The sequence below is a fragment of the Cervus canadensis genome, chromosome 28, assembly GCF_019320065.1.
Source record: "Cervus canadensis isolate Bull #8, Minnesota chromosome 28, ASM1932006v1, whole genome shotgun sequence".
Taxonomy (NCBI): Eukaryota; Metazoa; Chordata; class Mammalia; order Artiodactyla; family Cervidae; genus Cervus; species Cervus canadensis.
Window position 1 is genome coordinate 35,066,336 of NC_057413.1, and position 20,562 is coordinate 35,086,897.

The 20,562-nt window shown below is 42.4% G+C and overlaps 2 protein-coding genes across 10 annotated transcripts in view; one reads left to right on the forward strand and one right to left on the reverse strand.

Moving 5' to 3' along the window:
* The window catches only part of BEND6 (BEN domain containing 6), a 60,743-nt gene extending 60,599 nt beyond the window's left edge, over positions 1-144 (reverse strand). Inside the window, exon 1 of one of the 2 annotated variants that reach the window (XM_043450414.1) lies at positions 6-144. The gene's annotated coding sequence lies outside the window, so the exon portion shown is untranslated. The remainder of the gene's footprint in view (positions 1-5) is intronic. The other variant, XM_043450416.1, reaches the window with a different exon arrangement.
* A 608-nt stretch (positions 145-752) lies between these two features.
* Positions 753-20,562, forward strand: part of DST (dystonin) — a 511,627-nt gene continuing 491,817 nt past the window's right edge. For 2 of the 8 annotated variants that reach the window (XM_043450644.1, XM_043450646.1), the window contains exons 1-2: positions 753-1,001; positions 1,542-1,576. In XM_043450644.1, the coding sequence (XP_043306579.1) occupies positions 821-1,001; positions 1,542-1,576 (216 nt within the window). In that variant the 5' untranslated portion in view covers positions 753-820. Of the gene's footprint in view, positions 1,002-1,541; positions 1,604-20,562 lie in introns of all 8 variants that reach the window. The other 6 variants (XM_043450645.1, XM_043450661.1, XM_043450659.1 and 3 more) reach the window with 6 other exon arrangements.

Consider the following 20,562-nt stretch of genomic DNA (forward strand, 5'->3'; position numbering starts at 1 on the left):
CTCACCCGGCTGCATCCTCCGAAGCCCCAGCCGCGCAGGTCGGGGCGCGGGGGGGAAGGGGTGGGAGGTGGGGGCAGCACCGCCCGGAGGCTCCCGCTGGCGCCCTGCGGTCTACCCCCGGCTCCGGGGCGCCCCCTGTCGCCGGGCTCCCCAGCGATCCGGCCGCGCGAGGCCAGGGAGGCGGCAGCCCGGGCGCTCGGGAGCGAAGGGGCGCCGGGCCAGAGCCCCGCGGACGGCGCGGACGGGCAGGTGGCCCCGCGGGAGGGCGCTGGGCGCTCAGGCCCGGGCGCAGCCGGGGGCCGCCGGAGCCGCCGCAGCCATGTCCGCGCGCGCCGCCGCAGCCCAGCCGTGATGTCATCCGCGGGCCCCCGCCGCGGCGCCCCGCGCCCCGCGCCCGCCCCGCCCCGCGAGCTCCGGCTCCGGGGATGCTGCGGCCGCCGCGGCCGCGGGGCGATGCGCGGGGTCCGGGCGGGGCCGGCGGGGCGGGCCCTCCCCCCGCGCCGCGTCTGCGGCGGGGCTGCGCCCGGGGGCTGCGCGCGGGGCGGGGCGGGGGCGCCCGCGGGGGGCGGGGGCGGCTCCCCGCCGCCGAGTGCCCGCCGGGCCGCCGTCTGCTGAGTCATGGGCAGCGCTGCCCGCAGCCCGGGCTCATTCGCGCAGCGCGGCGGCCGCGGGTGCGCAGCCATTGGGACGGCGCGGGGCCGCGAGCGCCGGGCATGACGCGCTGAGCCGCGCTCGCCGCGCCGCGTGCGCCCCGCGCGGGTGCCTGTGCCGCCGCCCTCCGGTCCCGCCGCCCGCCGGCCGGCCGCGCCGAGCCCGCACCATGATCGCCGCCGCGTTCCTCGTCCTGCTGAGACCCTATAGCATCCAATGTGCCCTCTTCCTCCTGCTGCTTCTGCTGGGCACCATCGCCACCATCGTCTTCTTCTGCTGCTGGCACCGCAGGCTCCAGAAAGGGAGGCATCCCATGAAATCGGTCTTTTCGGGTCGTTCAAGGAGCCGAGGTGAGGCGCGTCGCGGCGGGCTTCCTCGGGGCCGGGGGGACCGCTCGGCGGGTCTGGAGAGGGGAGCGCGGCTCCCTCCTTGCCGCTGCCCCCGCCGCGTCCTCGCTCTCCCTCCCCCGGCCCGGTGCGCTTCGGTGTTTCAAGCCCCGGCCGCCTCCTCGGGTCCGCCGGGTCGTGGTGCCCGCGGCGCGCAGAGATCCGGGAGAGGGGAGGCGGCGGACGCTCGGGCTCGGCGCCTGAGCCCCCGGGGCGGCCGAGCTGAGTATGGGCTGCGGCAGCCGCCTCCACCCGCGCCCCTCGGCGCCGGAGCCTGGGGCAGGGAGACTTCGGGGCGCCCCAACTCCCCCAAAACTTTCCCTGAAACTTCTAAACTGATGGCCTAGCAGCCAACCCCCTCTGCGGGCTATCCCCACTGCTTTCGAGGCGTCCGGAACGCGCCTTCTGGCCCCCGCCCCCCCAGGTAAGTCGTCGGTGACTCGGCAGGTGAAGAACAAGGAGTTAACTGAAGTCTCGTTTTTCTCTTTTTTTTTTCTCCCCCAGATGCTGTTCTGAGATCTCACCACTTTCGTTCCGAGGTAATTTATTTAGCGCGCACGCTCAAGGTCAGAAGAAGTTCTCTTTCCTGGGTACCAGTATTAATCATAGGCGTGTTTAGAAGCCCGTTAGGGAGGGTGTTGAATGGCGAGCCCGCAGCCCCCAAGCCAAAAGGGACATGTGTGCTTTGAAGCGACTCCCCAGCATGAGTTCCCCGGGAGCGGTTTTGGCAGATTTCTTGTGTCGTGGGGTTGCTGTGCTGGAAGGGGAGAGACAGCCCCTAAAAGCGGCCTGACCTCAGGAACGCAGGCTTGCGGTGGCTGTCAGCTTCCTTGATCATCTGGAAGTGGCCGGAAGCTTTCTGGGCGCAGTCAGCCAGCCGCCGCTGTTCACTTGGGTATCCAACCACGCTGGGAGCTTTTAGGGAGTTAGTGCAGGGCAATTTGATCCGTGTGCATTACCTTTTAGACTTACAAGTTTGTATTCCTATTCACCCAGAAAGCGCTCCATGTTTTACTGGGGACGTCTGATGACTTTTGCAAAGAGATGATGATAGTGATCCCGCTTTACCCTCAAAAGGTGAATCATCCCTCCCTCCTTAAACAGTTGACCTGGCTGCACTGATTCAGCAGAACTGTTGTAGGACTAGGTCTGCTGGAGACAGCAAAACCGGGAAACACAAGCTCTCCCGGCCCAGCGTTTCTTGATGAGTTTCCAGGCCAACCCCTACTTAATGCCAGATGATTTTCCCCCCCTTTCCCGGGGAGTTTCACACAGCCAGGAGGTTGCTGGTAGCAATGGGTGATGTGGTTTGATCTTCTTAGCAAAGACTTCATAGTTAGACACCGTCCATCGACTTGCTATTTACCTGAGAAGTTATTTCACATTTCATTTCCCGTGTTAATCCGGTGTTTTGTCGCACCCTGGATGTTTGATTGGACTCTGGTTGCTTGAAAGCTTTCACCGTATTACTATAACACCCTTATAATGCTGCCCAATGAGGAATTGTGCCTGGTGCCCTGGTGGGTGAGAACTCTGGGCTCAATTTAGGACTGTAAAGAGAATAAAATAACCAGTCAGATAATCAGAGGTTCCAGTGCTAGCCAGTTGTGTGGTGCTGGGAGACACAACTTCTCAGACCCTCAGTTCTCCTTCCTGTCAGATAGGGCTAATAGTACCTTACAGGGATCTAAGGGGAGGGCAGGGTTTACCAGTAATGGTGTTTTAAAAAAACCCATTTATGGGAATTTTCTGGCAGCCCAGTGATTAGGACTCTGCCCTTCCATTGCAGGGGGCCTGGGTTCAGGGAGCTAGGATCCCAGAAGCTGTACAGTGAGGCAAAAAAAAAAAAAAAAAAAGAAATAAAACTGGAAACAAAAACCTATTTAGTTTATAGTAGCTATTTAGTACCTGATAGGTATCGTTACATTTTGTAAAATTAAATTGAAAATGTGTAAAAATAGAATATTTGTCTGCAAATCTTAAAGTCTTTATTAGATTAATTATTTCAAAGTTATGTGAAACAACATAAACTGTGTCTATTATAAACCAACCCTTTTTGAATATCTGATTAATAGAATAACCCATCTAGAAGTGATAAAACATCAATCACAGTCAAGAAAGGAACACCAAAATTTAGGATTTTGATTTTAAAAAGAGATCACCAGTCCAATACACATCAGTGCTAGAACAACAACAGAATCAAAATCCTGTTCTGGGTTGTTAGATCAGCCATCAAATGTTTTAGCGAAAAGTGCAGACAGAAAAAATGAGATAGGACTACGTTTTGTTTGGTTATCTGTCAGTTAAGTATTTATCCTAAACTTGCCTTTGGTTAGGAAAGCTGGGAGTGACTGTTTAACATCGTGGTTCATTTCACAAGATCCCCTGTACAGACTGACATCCCGTGTGTGCTTTGTATTTGCCTTATCTGCTGGGTTGTGAGCATCTTGATGGCCTGGACCAAGTCTCTGGTCTAGGGCTGTATCCCCACTGCCTGGTATATAATGAATATTTATCAAATGAGTGAAAAATTCCTCAGTGAGTGCCTGTTCCCATAACTGGGCAAATACAACTCAGAATTGGGCCGAAGAGAAAATTTTTTTGCACTTTCTTAGGACAGTGCTCAGAATTCAGCATTTGCTAAATCCCAGCTCTTATTTTATCTTTCCGGATATTAAAATAGTGCTCTGGAGTTTGTACTGAAAATGTAAATCACTAATTACAACAAAATAGATTTGGTTAGAATTTTTTTTTTCAGAAAGTTCAGTGCAATGTTAGCGTCATTTGTTGATAGCCCACTTGTGTTCTTTTTTGTACCAAGATCCTGTGTTAAACTACTCAAAGAAGTGAACATCCTTAGATTGTTCCAGGAGAATGTCTATTTCATCATTGTTTCATGTTCACTACAAATAAAACATTTTCCCCTAAGGAAAACAGAGGGGTGGATTTTTTTCCCCTTCTCTCTTTCAAAACGCCATTTCCTGCAGGATTTTCTCCGTGGGAAATACCTCTGAGGTTTTTGGATTATAGCATATTAGAAAATTAGAACTTGTGTTGCTTTTTAGCAGTAGCTGATGCAAAATAAGCATCAAATAAAACGATTTTGTTTTCTTACAAGTTATAGTTCTGTCGAGTGTTCTATTACTTACCCCAGTCTCAGTCGGTGGGTAAGTCACTCTCAGCCCTTCTATGGTGGTCAAATGAGGGAAGTGGGTTTAAGATCTGCTGGTGTATTTGGAAATGTGAAAGAGCTTTGGGGGTGCCCTCGAACACACGCGACGTTCAGTTAGCACTTGGCTGCTTTACTTGGTGGAGGATATCTCTTCTGTTTTCCATATGTCCAGAAAGGAGTACAATTGGACAGGACATTTCAGGATGTTTTTTCCCAGGTAGGGAGAGAAATACTTCCCCTGGGGGGAGACTTTGTCATCAGGACCCAGTGTGCTTTGGAGAAGTTTTGCCGCAGGGAAAAAAAAAAATCCATGTCTCTCATCTGAGTGGCTGCAGCTTTTTAGTTCTCACTAAGTGAATAATCAAGCTTCCCTGGTGGCTCAGATGGTAAAAGCATCTGCCTACAATGTGGGAGACCCAGGTTTGATTCCTGGGTCAGGAAGATCCCCAGGAGAAGGAAATCTTGCCTGAAAAATTCCGTGGATGGAGGAGCCTGGTGGGCTACAGTCCATGGGGTTCCAAAGAGTCAGACACAACTGAGTATCTTCACTTTCACTTTCACAAGTGAATAATCAACATCTCCTCATCTCAGTCTCTCCCTCATAAAGCTAGAAGTAATTGATACAGATATTTATGAGATGTTTGGCAACTACCAACAATCCCTTTTTATTTTCACACACTTGCAAACACATCTTTACTGGCTTAGGAGTTCCCTCAATTTTAATGATAGCATATGAGAATGTGAAATTATTAACCACCCAGCAAGCGCTCAACCCCAATTCTCTAACAGATAAAAAGGGGCTCAGATAACTAGAAATACGCACTTTGTATGTAAAAATAAAGAACTTGTGCTGTGTGATACATATATATATGTATATATATATAGTGAGATATATATCTATATATATCAACAATACATATATTGATGGGGAGAAGTGATTTCATATTGATGTGGGACACAGTTTGGAAACCAAGTGCTCATTCTGGGTCTATAAGAAGGATACTTTTCCTGAGGAGTTATAAGATTTGATGCTGTGACTTTACACAATGCCTGTTACCCTAGATGCCTGTGATGAGGACCAGACAATGACAATCCTGATTTTAAGGAAATCTCAGAAAGTGATATGGGTAATTGAGGTACCATTAGATTATAAGAAAGAGCCTTGGGAGCCCTTCAGGAGAGTGGAGACAATTACATATAATGCCCTTGAGAGTACCCAGTGTGGACAGTGGTACATGATCCCTGTTCATCAGCTCCGTGGAATAAGGGCAGCCTTGTTTGATGTCAGGAAAAGCAAGAGTGCTTTGTGTCCGTCAGGACTGAGTAAATAACTTCACTTCCCGTTTCAGGGAAAAGGAACCACTGTGTGATTTCTAACTGTGTCATTCACATTCCAGAGAATCATGTGCCCAGAATTCTCAGTGAAAGAGAGAAGCTAAGTGGATTGAATTTTTAGTGGCCATGTCTGATGAAGCTGTCAAGGCAAATCCTTTAGATTTTCCCAGGGATGCTCCATGGTATCCTCTCCTAGGTGAAAAGGTGGTCCACACAGACTCTCTTGGCCTCACCAAACCATGGAAGCATGTTTAGTGGAGTAACCGTGGTTCACAGCTTCTCCTAATCTGCATCTTCCATTAAGAATTACCAATCTAGGGACCTCCCTGGTGGTCCAGTGGCTAAGATTCTGAGCTTCCAGTGCATAGGACCAGGGTTCGATTCCTCACCGGGGGACCAGATCCCATATGCTGCAACTAAAGATCCCATGTGCTGCAGTTGAGACCCAAAGAAAAAAAATTGTTACCCATTTAGCAGATTAGAGAAAATGATAGTTTATTATTTAGTTAGGTTATTATTTAGTTTTCTTTCGCAATTAGTTTATCTTTATAAACAAATTCCTTGCCTGGAGTTAAATTCTCGGTCTAAGTCAGTTTATGCTAACTAAACCAATCTTAAGTTGAACTCTACACATGATATTGGGTTCATTTTGCTTCACTCAATTATTTTGAAAACAAACATTTATTTTTTTATCACCTACAAGGTATAATATTAGATGTTAGGAGTAACAAAGGGTCTGAGGTATAGCCCTTGCCCTTAACGATAACTTTTCAGCTCAATCCCAATAGCAGTGCTGAAATTTTGTGGTTACTGGTTGGGTTCCCGTAACTGAACTGCTGTGTGTTCCCAGCTATGAATCACAAATGTGGTGGAAGCATCAGAGGCCAAGCTGTGGAAGTACAACGAGTACATTCGTGAAAAAGACAAATTCACCCCACCCACCGGGTCTCCACTAGCATAGAAGTCACCCTTACTTCGGCTCCATGGGGACAGAGGATGCTGAGCGCTAAAGAAGAAAGAAAGAAAGAAACCTACTATTTTTTCTTGCATCCAAACCTATTAAATCCAATCTAGAAGAAAGCTTTTTCGGAGAAGTCTGAAATCTTTATCTAAACTTAGGGGTTAAGAACTCACTTTTTGAGACTGTAGTTACAGCATAGAACCAGGCAGATAACTAGCAGTGGTTTGATGAGACTATAGGAATAAGAGTTTAGAGTCTTGGGTTTGGGTTCCAGCTCTGCCACTAACTGTGCCATCTTAGTGCAGTCTCTCAAAGTCTCTTGACATGGACCTACTGTTTCACTGGTAACATGAAGATGATCTCTGAGTAAACAGGCCCTGTTTTTGCTATGTGCAAAAAAAGCATCCTGCTAAAAAGGGCATCATATAAAGCACAATTCTTTCTAAGAATTTATAGCAGGTAAAGGTAAAATAATTAGCATAAACATGAAGTAACAGATTATTATAAAAGGGATGGTTGGAATAATTCTGATAATGTGATGGCTTCTGGCTGGGGTAATCAGAGAAGCCTTCCAGGAGGAGGTGATGTTTCTGTTGCAGCGTGCAGGCTGAGTAGTATCCGGCTAGACAGAGAGGGACTCAGAGCAAACCCCCAAGACAGCAGAACTGTTTAAGAATAGGCAACAATTTAGGAAACGCACTTGTTTTTAGATAGCTCAGAACGCATCCATGTGATTAGAAGGTAGGGGTCTTGAGATCACGTCAAGGAATGTAGAACTGGAAACATAAGTAAGTGCCAGCTATAATAAAAAATAATTTTTGAGTACCACTCGATAGCTGACAGAGTCTTTCACAGAACATTATTTGAGCATCTTAGGAGGACACCTGCTCTGAACTCTCAAGAGAAGCAAAGAGTTTTTATTTCTTTTCTAGTTACTATGGCAAAACAGCCCATATACTTTTTTCTGTGTTACAGAGTGTGGAGAGTTGTGGCCTCGGCTCTAAGGCCTGGGACCATGACTGGCTGGGGGCCTTCCCGGTCACTTGAAAGCTGTGTTTTTGAGGACATTGCGTGTTTCAGGTCTGGTTCTCAAGCATCACGGGGTTATACTTGACCACGGACACCGTGTGTGTCCAGGGATTTGCAGGCAATTTATTACGTACAAGGCCATGTGATATATTACAGTTTTTAAAAATATTTGAAATATGTCTCTGCTTTTAAACTTCTTCCTTGAAGAAAATCCCCCTCCCATAATAATCTGAATGTCTGCTTCCTCCTCAAATCCTCAGGCCTAGCCCTTCACCCTCAGCCAGTGACTTCTGTCTCCTAACTCACCGAAGACATCAGTGCCGCCAAGTAATAGCACCTTAAACTTCCTGCCCCTGCATATTAAGTGGCGTCTTAATCTTCCCTGCCACCCGTTTGTCCACCTCCTTATGGGTGTTTTATGCTGTGAATTCCTTGTCTTCCTGTCTCTCGGGGGAGTTGACTCCACTGTTTTGTCTTCTGTTGCTCCCTCTTTGCTGGCATCTGCTCCTGACATATAAACATCATAGGTGCGTCCTTTCAAAAACAACACAACCCCCCCCAATACCACTAGCTCTTCTCTTGGCAAGAAAAGTTCCCTGAAAAAGTTTCTGTATCTGCCACCTCCCATTCCTTCAGTTCAGTTCAGTCGCTCAATCATGTCCAACTCTTTCTGACCCCATGGACTGCAGCACGCCAGGCTTCCCTGTTCATCACCAACTCCTGGAGCTTACTCAAGCTCATGTCCATCAAGTCGGTGATGCCATCCAGCCATCTCATCCCTTCTCCTCCTGCCTTCAATCTTTCCCAGCATCAGGGTCTTTTTTAGTGAGTCAGTTTTTTGCATCAGGTGGCCAAAGTATTGGGAGTTTGAGCTTCAGCATCAGTCCTTCCAATGAATATTCAGGACTGATCTCTTTTAGGATGGACTGGTTGGATCCCCTTGCAGTCCAAAGGACTCTCAAGAGACTTCTCCAATACCACGGTTCAGAAGCATCAATTCTTCAGTGCTCAGCTGCCTTTATAGTCCAACTCTCATATCCATACATGACTACTGAAAAACCATAGTTGTGACTAGATGGACCTTTGTTGGCAAAGCAATGTCTCTGCTTTTTAATACGCTGTCTAGGTTGGTCATAGCTTTTCTTCCAAGGAGCAAGCGTCTTTTAATTTCATGGCTGCAGTCACCATCTGCAGTGATTTTGGGCCCCCCCCCAATAAAGTCTGTCACTGTTTCCATGCTCTTCTTTATTTCTCAACTTAGTAAAATCTACTTCTGCTTCAACTTGAAACCACTCGCCCTTTGCTCAGCCATGAGTTCCATATTGTTACATTCCATATTTCTGTATTAGGTTTAATCGACCTATCTTGCTTTGGACTTTGTTGACAACTGATCCCTTCTTTTTAAAAAATATTTATTTATTTGTTTATTATTTATTTGGTTTCGCTGGGTCTTAGTTGCCGCATGTGGGATCCAGCTCCCTGACCAAGGATTGGATCCAGGCCTCCCACATTGGGAGCTTGAAGTCCTGGCCACTGGACCACCTTGGAAGTCCCAACACCAATCCCCTTCTTGAAACTCTTCCCCCTTTTTTTTCTGGCCATGGCTCCCTCTGTTCCTGCAGTAGACCCTCTTTTTCCTTAGATGTTGATATTCCCAAGTTATTCCCTTTCTCCTGATTTTTAAAATAACTTTGTTGAGATAAAATTCACATACTATATAGTTTACCTATTCAGTGATTTTTTAGTGTTTTTATAATGTTGTGCAACCATCATACAATTTAATTGAAAACATTTTCATTATCCCCCCTGAGAAAGCCCATACCAGTTAGCAGTCACTTCCCATTCACCTCCCGCCTCCACACCCCAACCCTAGGCAACCACTTACCTAGTTTTGTCTTAATAGATTTGCTGGACCTCATTTTCCCTCATCCTGTTCAAACTATACTTGTACTCACATATTTCCTGTTTTAGTTCCTTTTCACGGAATGAAACTGAGAGTTGCTCGGTAGTGTCTGACTCTTTGCAGCTATACAGTCCATGGAATTCTCCAGGCCAGAATACTGGAGTGGGTAGCCTTTCCCTTCTCCAGGGGATCTTCCCAACCCAGGGATCGAACCCAGGTCTCCTGCTTTGCAGGCGGATTCTGTACCAGCTGAGCCACAAGGGAAGCCCAAGAATACTGGAGTGGGTTGCCTATCCCTTCTCCAGCGGGTCTTCCCGACCCAGGAATCAAACTGGGGTCTCCTACACTGCAGGTGGATTCTTTACCAACTGAGCTAGCAGGGAAGCCCCTTCTTCACAGAATGGTTACTCTGAAATCTCGATGTCAAATTCAGGCTTCACTCTTGACCTCCAGATACAGTGGACCCTTTCCCCTCATTCTCACATAGATGCCCCGCAGGGATCTCAGACTGAGTATCTGCCCCCATTGTGGAGAGTGGCATATCCTCACCCCTGCTGCTGCAGTTGCCCAAACTGGAAATCTAGAAGCTATGACAGACCCCCCCTCATCCATCGTATCCTGTCCTGCCTTCCTTCCCATCCTCCCGATGGTTACCTTGCTTCAGACCCTATAACACGCCTCCAGGCAAGTCTCCCTAACTCCCCACTCCCAATCCATATGCGCTAATTTAGTAAAGATCATTCTAAAATACAGATTAAGTCTTAAAACTTCCTAGTCAGGGAGCCATTCTGATTTTACTGATCCCAGCATGAGGTGGGTTATTAATAACGATGGATTTCTGTGGACTGCCCTGGAGGCCCAGTGGTTAACACTCCATGCTTCCAGTGCAAGGGAGCTTGCGTTTGATCCCTGGTTGGGGAACTTAGACCCTGCATGCTTCGTGGTGTGGCAAAAAAAAAAAAAAAAAGAAAAGCTATGAAAAAAGTAAAAACAACAGGGATTTCTGTTCTCTCACAGCATAAAGTCTAGAGATGTCGCTGGCTTTGGTGCAGCAGTCCTGCTTGTTATTGCTGGGGTGATTCGGATAGTCCTGGCCTTTCCCTCATGGTTGCAGGACGCTTGCACCATTCTAGACATCATGCCCGGATTCAAGGAAGGAAGTGAGGGAAAACGCAGAGCCAGTCAAGGAAACATATTCATTACTGAATCAGAACCTTTGCCGGATGCCTTTCCAGTTAGATTTCTTCTTAAGCTTCATTGGTCAGAACTGTGTCACAGGGTCATCTCTCACTGTGCAGGAAGTTTTGAATATGAGCTTTCATTTTTCCTGGCTTCCTGGTAGAGGTAGGCAGGAAGAAAAAGTTGGGTAAGCCATATTCCTCTCCTACTTAAAATCTTTCAGTGGCCTTCCACTTTGTTCTGGGTAATAAAGTTCGACCTTCTTAATGTGATATCATAGGGATCCCTATGCTGATGTCCTGGTGATGGTTCTAATTCTCCAAACAGACCATGGCTTTTTCAATTATTGTTTTTGATCACGTTATTTCCAACAGAGAAAGCCCTTTGTCCTCCTTTTCTTTCTTTGCACACCCACTCTTAACTAAAGCAGAAATACTCAGGTACCGAAAGACTAAAACTCTTTGCTCTTCCTTCAAAACCCAGTTCATAAGTTGTCTTCAGGAACCTTTCTTAACTCCCTTGTAATAATAATAATCATAGTTGAGTTTTTAAAATTTGTCTCTCTTAAAAGATTGTAAGTATCTTGAAGATAGTCTAAATCCATGGTTTTTAGCTCTGTAAATGTTTGGTGAAGGAATGAATGTATTTGATGTTTTCTAAAGTCAGCTTAATTTCAGTTCTCATGGATGCTAACTTTCAAAATATTCCCGTATCCTTGTTTTATTTAAAGGGGAAGAGACAGATCCGGTTCATTTCTTTATTTCAGGCCTACTCATTACCCCTGATGGTTACCTTAGTTGCACCTTAGTTAACATCCTGTGTTTGCTTTGAAAATAGGCAGATTCAGACACTTTTTTTTTCATATAAGGATAATTGCTTTACACAATTTTGTTGTTTTCTGTCAAACCTCAACATGAATCAGCCATAGGTATACAGATATCCTCTCCCTTTTAAAACTCCCTCCCATCTCCTCCCCATCTCACCCCTCTGGGTGATACAGAGCCCCTGTTTGAGTTTCCTGAGACATAGAGCAAACTCCCGTTGGCTATCTATTTTACATATGGTAATGTAAGTTCCCATGTTACTCTTCCCATACAGCTCACCCTCTCCTCCCCTCTCCCTATGTCCATAAGTCTGTTCTCTATGTGTTTCTCCATTGCTGCCCTGCAAACAAATTCTTCAATACCATTGTTCTAGATGCTGTATATATGCGTTAGTATGTGGTATTTATCTTTCTCTTTCTGACTTACTTCACTCTGTATAATAGGCTCTAGGTTCATCCACCTCATTAGAATCAACTCAAATGCGTTCCTTTTTATGGCTGAGTAATATTCCATTGTGTATATGTACCACAACTTCTTTATCCACTCATCTGTCAATGGGAATCTAGGTTGCTACCATGTTCTAGCTATTGTAAATAGTGCTGCAATGAACAATGGGATACATGTGTCTTTTTTAATTTTGGTTTCCTGAGGGTATATGCCTAAGAGTGGGATTCCTGAGGCATATGGTGGTTTTATTCCTAGTATTTTAAGGAATCTCCATACCGTCTTCCATAGTGGCTGTATCAATTTACATTCCCACCTACAGTGCAAGAGGGTTCCCTTTTCTCCACACCTGCTCCAGCATTTATTGTTTGTAGACTTTTTGATGATGACCATTCTGACTGGTGTGAGGTGATATCTCATTGTGGTTTTGATTTGCAATTCTCTAATAATGAGGGATGTTGAGCATCTTTTCATGTGTTTGTTAGCCATCTGTCTGTCTTCTTTGGAGAAATGTCTGTTTAGGTCTTTTTCCCACTTTTTGATTGGGTTGTTTGTTTTTCTGGTATTTAGTTGTATGAGTTGTTTGTATATTTTGGAAATTAATCCTTTGTTAGTTGTTTCATCTGCTATTATTTTCTCCCATTCTGGGGGTTGTCTTTTCACCTTGCTTAGAGTTTCCTTTGCTGTGCAAAAGCTTTTAAGTTTAATCAGGTCCCACTGGTTTACTTTTGTTTTTATTTCCATTACTCTAGGAGGTGGGTCATAGAGGATCTTGCTTTGATTTATGTCATCGAGTGTTCTGCCTATGTTTTCCTCTAAGAACTTTCTAGTTTCTGGTCTTACATTTAGGTCTTTAATCCATTTTGAGTTTATCTTTGTGTATGGTGTTAGGAAGTGACCTAATTTCATTCTTTGACATGTAGCTGTCCAGTTTTCCCAGAAGCATTTATTGAAGAGGCTGTCTTTGCCCCATTGTATATTCTTGCCTCCTTTGTCAAAAATAAGGTACACGTAGGTGCATGGGTTTATTTCTGGACTTTCTATCTTGTTCCATTGGTCTATATTTCTGTTTTTGTGCTGGTACCATAATGTCTTGATGACTGTAGCTTTGTAGTATAACCTGAAGCAAGGAAGGTTGATTCCTCCTGCTCCATTTTTCTTTCTTAAGACTGCTTTAGCTATTCGGGGTCTCTTGTGTTTCCATATGAATTTTGAAATTTTTTGTTTTAGTTCTGTGAAAACTGCCATTGGTAATTTGATAAGGATCACATTGAATCTGTAGATTGTGTTTGGTAGTATAGTCACTTTCACAATATTGATTCCTCCTACCCAGGAACATGGAATATCTCTCCATCTATTTATATCATCTTTGATTTCTTTCATTAGTGTCTTATAATTTTCTGTGTACAGTTCTTTTGCCTTCTTAGGCAAGTTTGTTCCTAGATATTTAATTATTTTTGTTGTAAGGGTGAATGGGATTGATTCCTTAATTTCTCTTTCTGATTTTTCATTGTTAGTATAGAGAAATACAGGTGATTTCTGTGTATTGATTTTGTATCCTGCAGCTTTGCTAAATTCACTGATTAGCTCTAGTAATTTTCTGATAGTATCTTTATGGTTTTCTATATACAGTATCATGTCATCTGCAAGCAGTGAGATCTTTACTTCTTCTTTTCCAATTTGGATTCCTTTTATTTCTTTTTCTTTGATTGCTGTAGCTAGGACTTCCAGAACTATGCTGAATAATAGTGGTGAAAGTGGACACCCTTGTCTTGTTCCTGATCTTAGGGGGAATCCTTTCAGCTTTTCACCATTGAGAATAATATTTGCTGTAGGCTTATCGTATATGGCCTTTACGATGTTGAGGTGGGTTCCTTCTATGCCCATTTTTTGAAGAGTTTTCATCATAAATGGGTGTTGAATTTTATCAAAGGCTTTTTCTGCATGTATGTTGTCTTTATCTTTCAATTGGTTAATATGGTATATATCACATTGATTGATTTGCATTTAGTGAAGAATTCTTTCATCCCTGGAATAACTTGATCATGGTGTATGAGCTTTTTTAATGTGTTGTTGAATTCTTTTTGCTAAAATTTTATTGAGGATTTTTCCATCTGTGTTCATCAGTGGTATTGGTCTATAGTTTTCTTTTTTTAGTTGTGTTTGTCTGGTTTCGGTATCAGGATGATGGTGGCCTCGTAGAATGAGTTTGGAAGTGTTGCTTCCTCTGCAGTTTTTTGAGAGAGTTTTAGAAGGATAGGCATTAGCTCTTCTGTAAATGTTTGACAGAAATCTTCTGTGAAACCATCTGGTCCTGGGCTTTTGTTTTTTGGGAGATTTTTTATTGCAGCTTCAATTTCAGTGCTTGTAATTGTGTTATTCATAATTTCTATTTCTTCTGGGTTCGGTCTTGGAAGACTGAACTTTTCTAAGAATCTGTCCGTTTCTTCCAGATTATCCATTTTATTGCCATATAGTTGTTCATAATAGTCTCTTATAATCCTTTGTATTTCTGCATTGTCTGTTGTAACCTCTCATTTTTCATTTCTAATTTTGTTGATTTGATTCTTCTTTCTTTTCTTGATGAGTCTGGCTAAATTTTTGTCAGCTTTGTGTATCTTTTCAAAGAACCAGCTTTTAGTTTTATTAATCTTTACTGTTGTTTCTTTCATTTCTTTTTCAGTTATTTCTGCTCTGATCTTTATGATTTCTTTCCTTCTGCTAATTTTGTTTTTTTTCCTCTTCTTTTTCCAGCTGTTTTAGGTGTAAAGTTAGGTTGTCTGTTTGATGTTTTTCTTGTTTCTTGAAGTAGGATTGTATTTCTATAAACTTCCTCCTTAGAACTGCTCTTGCTGCATCCATAGGTTTTGAGTTGTCGTGTTTTCATTGTCATTTGTTTATAGAAGTTTTTTGATCTCCCTTCAGTAACCTGTTGGTTATTTAGAAACGTATTATTTAATCTGCATGTGTTTGTGTTTTTTACAGTTTTTTTCTTATAATTGATATCTAGTCTCATAGTGTTGTGGTCGGAAAAGATGCTTGATATGATTTCAATTTTCTTAAATTTACTGAGGTTTGATTTGTGACCTAAGATGTGATCTGTCCTGGAGAATGTTCCATTAGAGAAGAAGGTGTATTCTTCTGCATTTGGATGGAATGTCCTATCAGTGACATGGATATCAGTGAGATCCATCTATCTACAGACACTTTTAAAATGAGTTGAAAGTATTTCCTGATATTTTTATGTATTATTGAAGAGATTTTTATACTTTGAGGTGAGAATTTTGAACAAAAGCTTTAATATTTAATGTGTGTGCATGTGTGCTTAGTCATGTCTGACTCTTTGCAACCTCATAGACTATAGCCCATTAGGCTCCTCTGTCCATGGAATTCTCCAGGCAAGAATACTAGAGTGAGTTGCCATTTCCCATCCCAGGGGGTCTTCCCCACTCAGGGATCAAACCCATGTCTCCTCCATCTCCTTGATTGGTGGTTAGATTCTTTACCACTGAGCCTACTAGGAAGCCTAATATTTAATGTTGCTTCAATTTATGATCTGAAACATCAACATAAATGCACTTTGAATTGTCTTGTAAATATTTCCCTTATCACCAGTTTTGGTTTCCCAGTTGCGGTACCTCATCTTATGTTTTGTTTGCAGTCAAATTGGTTGTTACGTGGTGTTGCTTTAACTGTCATGATCTTAAGTGAAAACACCAGAGGATATTTTAATGCATGCTTTATGCATTCATGCCAGGTGAAGGCCAAGTAGTGTGGTTTGGTTATCTTTCTTCGGCTAGTATTGAGAAGTGTGGGGGTAAATTTAAATAAAAAAGATCAGAAATGCCAAATACCAAGGTAAATATAAAATAAAGTTTTATTCTTTGTAATTTCTGTTTTTTTTTCTTTGAAGGATGATTGCTTTACAGAATTGTGTTGGATTCTGCCATACATCCACATGAATCAGTCATAGGTACACATATGTCCCCTCCCTCTTGAACTTCCCTCCCACTTCCCTCCCCGTCCCACCCCTCTGGGTTGTTACAGAGCACTGGTTTGGGTTCCCTGGGTCAAGCAGCAGATTCCCATTGGCTGTCTCTTCTACATATGGTAATATAAGTGTCCGTGTTTCTCTGTCCACACATCCCTCCCTCTCCTTCCTCCCCCTGCTGTGTCCACAAGTCTCTTCTCTGTGTTTGTGCCTCCGCTGCTGCCCTGCAGATAATTTCATCAGCACCATCTTTCTAGTAAAACTGTAAAACATATGATTGTTTAAAGCATAAATGTTAGCATTGTGGGATTTTAATGTATATAAAGATTTGACAGCTATAGTGTAGAGAAGTACAGGGGAGTAAATGGGCTCCCCATATGATTGCAGGATTTCTACATTTTATATGAACTGGTGTATTAACTCTAAATACTAAATCGAATGAAAAGTTAAAGATGAGTATTTTAATTCTCAGAGAAACCAGTAAAAAATAATGCACAGCCAAAAGAGAAACCTAAATTTAATTCTAAAAAAATATCCAAATGATCCGTAGAAGGAAGGGACAAAGGAAGAAAAAACAGAGGAGACAGAATGAAAATAAGAAGATGGTGGACCTTAATCCAGTCATATCAATTATTATTTTATATTGAAAGAGAGCAGATGGAAAAATGTAAATGATATAAATAATAATCAGAAGATTGGAGTGGGTCAGACAAAATAGATATCAAGGCAAATAGTATTAACAGATTAAAAAGGATATTTCTTTTTAATGATTAAAAGACTAATTGTTCAGGAAGATGTAATCATAAATGTATGCATGGAATAAACATTGTCAAAATTAAAGGGAGAAGCAAACAATTTTGGAATCACAGTTGATGATTTTAACATACTTCTCTCAGCAATTGGTACATTATCCATATAGAAAATCAGTAAAAATATAGGTAATCTTAATAATGCCATCAACTATCTTGACCTAATTGATATTAATAGAACACCATACCCATATGACTCATTCCCAGACAGACTATATTCTAGGCCATAAATCAATTCACAATACAAATGAATTTAAATTCAAAAGGATTGAAATCATATATAATATATTCTTTGCTGCTGCTGCTAAGTCACTTCAGTCGTGTCTGACTCTGTGCGACCCCATAGACAGCAGCCCACCAGGCTCCCCCATCCCTGGGATTCTCCAGGCAAGAACACTGGAGTGGGTTGCCATTTCCTTCTCCAAGTATATTCTCTGATCATAACACAATTAAACTAGGAATCAATAATGATAATATCTCTAGGAAAACCTCGCGTATTTGGAAGCTAAATAACATGCTTTAGAAAATTTGTTCACCATAAAAGAAACCATAAGGAAAATTAGAAAATATTTCAAAGTGAATGATAATAAAACACAGTATCTTAAAACTGTGGGATGCAGCCAAAGCATTGCTCAGAGGAAAATATGTAGCTTTAACTGCTGTGGTCAAAAAAAGGAAAAGTAAATGCAAAATAAGTAGAAGAAAGGGCATAATAAAAATCAAAGTAGACATTGATGAAATAAACAAAAGACGTACAATAGAGAAAATTAACAAAAATAAGATTGTTTTTTTAAAAGTATTTTAAAATTGAAGTATAATCTACAATTTTGTGTTAGTTTCAGGTATATAGCAAAGTGATTCAGTTATATACACATGTGTATTCTTTTTTAGATTCTTTCCTGTTATAGATTATTTCAAGATATTGTGTATAGTTCCCTGTGCTTCACAGTAGATCCTTGTTGTTTATCTATTTCGTATATAGTCGAGTTTATGTATTAAAGTTGTATTGTGTATTAAAGTTTTTGAAAAGATCAACAAAGTTTCTAAATATCAAGCTAGACTGATCAAAAAATGACAAATCACTCATGTAACACATGGAAGAAACATTTTAGCAATAGAAACCACAGACATTAAGAGGAAAAGAGAGTATTCTGTACAATTTTATGCCAAGAAATTTGACAACTTAGATGAAATGGACAAGTATCTTATAGCTCTCTAATTATTCACCATGTCTTAGAACTGCTCTAACTCCCAGATCCTAAGTTCTGAAATATCTCTCTTTGACCACATCCCTGCCTGTCTCTGCATCTTATCATGAGCTCTTAGTGAGGTTCTTGCTTCTCTTAAGTTCAGCCTGTCACCACTTCCTGGTTTAACTTCGCATGCCTTTCTGCTTAGTATGGACTCTAATCAATTGCATAGAGAAGCTTTTACTGTTCTTCTCATGTTGGTCATTCAGTTCCTCTGCCGCAATGACTTGACAATTACCAGATCTGAGTCAGTGTCTTTGCTTTTCTTTTCTTACGCCCAGGAGGCCTGGCCTTACGGGACAGCATCATAAAACCCAGACATTTGTTATGTTGTCCAGCAACCGTGCCTGCTCCTTGAGAGTATCAGCTAGCTTCTGCTTTGTAACAGTGAACAGCGACAGTTTGAGTGTTCACTATTTAGTCTGCAAGTCTGAGAACTGGCAGATTGGGCTGTGCCCAGCTGGCCAGCGGTTCTGGTCTGAGTCAGGCTCGGCTCATCACAGCCGGCCCCAGTTACATGTTGGTTTCATCTGATGAGCCTCTGGCTGACTCACAGTTTGCCTGGACATGGTTTGTCCCCTTCCATCAGGCCACCCAGGGTTGGTTCACGTGCGGTTGGTTAGATTCGGATTCTCAAAGCAGCAAGAGTGGAAGTGCATGAGGCCTTTGGGGGTCTATCTAGGTTCTCAGCTCGTATGTGGTCTCTGCCCATACATCGTTTTGACCAAAGCAAGTTATAGGGAGTGGGGGAAATAGAGTCCTGGTGGGAGAAGTAGAATCATTTGGTGGCCACTTTTGTAATCTTGTGGCTAATCTTTTGATTTATGTCTAGTTTGCTACTGTCTACTCTTCCTTAGCACTTATTTTAAGGTTTTCTGTTGTTTTCCCTGGGTAGTCTCTTCTGATGCCTTTGTTTACATCTATATAAAAATTACTTCCACCTGAAAATTTTTTAAGCCTGACAATTTCAACAACGTGGGTGGCTATAAGTTCCAGTTTTAGAATATTTTCCATTACCCTAGAGAGATTTCTCCTGTCTATTTGCCATGATCCCTGTTCCCACCCCTAATCTGCAAAACTATGAATCTGCTTTTAGTATCTATGGATTTGCCTTTCCTGGACATTACATATAAGTGCAATCTTAAATATGTAGTCTTTTGCATCTGGCTTCTTTCATGAATATTAATGTTTTTGAGGCTCATCCATGTTGTAGCATGTATCAGTAGTTCATTTTTATTGCTGAATTATATTTTAAGCTATGAATATACCATACTTCATTTATCCATTCAACAACTGATGGACATTTTATTTTTCTCTAATTTTTAGCTGTTATAAATAATACTGCTTAATATTTGCTTAGAATCTTTGTGTGGATATATACTTCCATTTGTCTTGGGTAGATGCCTGGGAGTTGAATTCCTAGCTTATGTGATAAGTATATGTTTAATTTTTAAAGGAAGTTATTAAACTCTTTCCCAAAGTAACTGTACAATTTAACATTCTCACCAGCAACATATGAGGGTTCCAGTTTCTCCACATCCTTGGCAAACTTGTTGTCTTTTTGATTATAGCTCTTCTAGTGGGTCTGAAGTGGTATCACTGTAGTTTTCATTTGCATTTCCCTAATGACTAATGATTTTTGAGTATTTTTTTGTGTGCTTGTTAGCAGTTCAGATATCTTTAGTGAAATGTTCAAATCTTTTCCCATTTTTATTTTTTGCTTTATTGAAATACTGTATTTGTTTCACATGTATATTTTTGTCTTTCCACCATTTTAGTTTGTCTGATCACCATGACTACTGTGTCCCATCACAGCATTCCATATATTCTTAAGACTGAGCAAATGGTAGAGTTCCATCTTTAAAAATAAAATGGGCATTTTGGACAATGCGTTCTTGGCAGTGAACCTGGGTAGCAATTATCAGACACAGTAGGGGAAGTTTTCACCCTGCATTATAAAAAGTACAACCAGATATCAACTGGGACAGAAATGAAATAAGATGGAAAGTTTTAACAAAAAATTTAAATTATTTTCTTAAAGAGATTTCCTCAACTGCAGGAAATCTTGAGTAGTTTTCAGGTCAGTCATCTGGAGCAATTCTTCACATAGTTGATGATTTTGGTTTCCACTTTGGGAAATAACCACCCTTTTCTATCCTTGCCTGCATTTTTTTTTTAATGTCTTCTACAGAACAGGTCCTTTTTGTGTCTTAGGAGTTTTCCCCCCTGCCATTTAAACAATATTCTTGACGTTTTGATCTTGGTAGTGATGGTTTGAGTCTCTTCCATTCTTGTTTGATTTTTGTGCAATTTTTGCTTGAGTATCTCATATAGATTTCTTAAAAAATTTTTTATTGGAGTCTAGTTGATATACAATGTTGTGTTACTTTCTGCTGCCCAGTGAGTCTGTGGAGCACAGTGAATCAGTGATACATCGTGAAGATATCTTCATTGGAGCTTTTCAGCTTGTAAAAATCATCATTACCTTCATCCGCATCAAGGTTTGCTTTTTCCTGTGGACCTTGCTAGCACTTCCAGGGGCAGAGTGCTCTCCAGAGATGCTTAGGAGTTTCCACCCTCGTCGTCCTCTTCCTCCACCCCTGCCACATGCTGCCCACTAAGACGCAC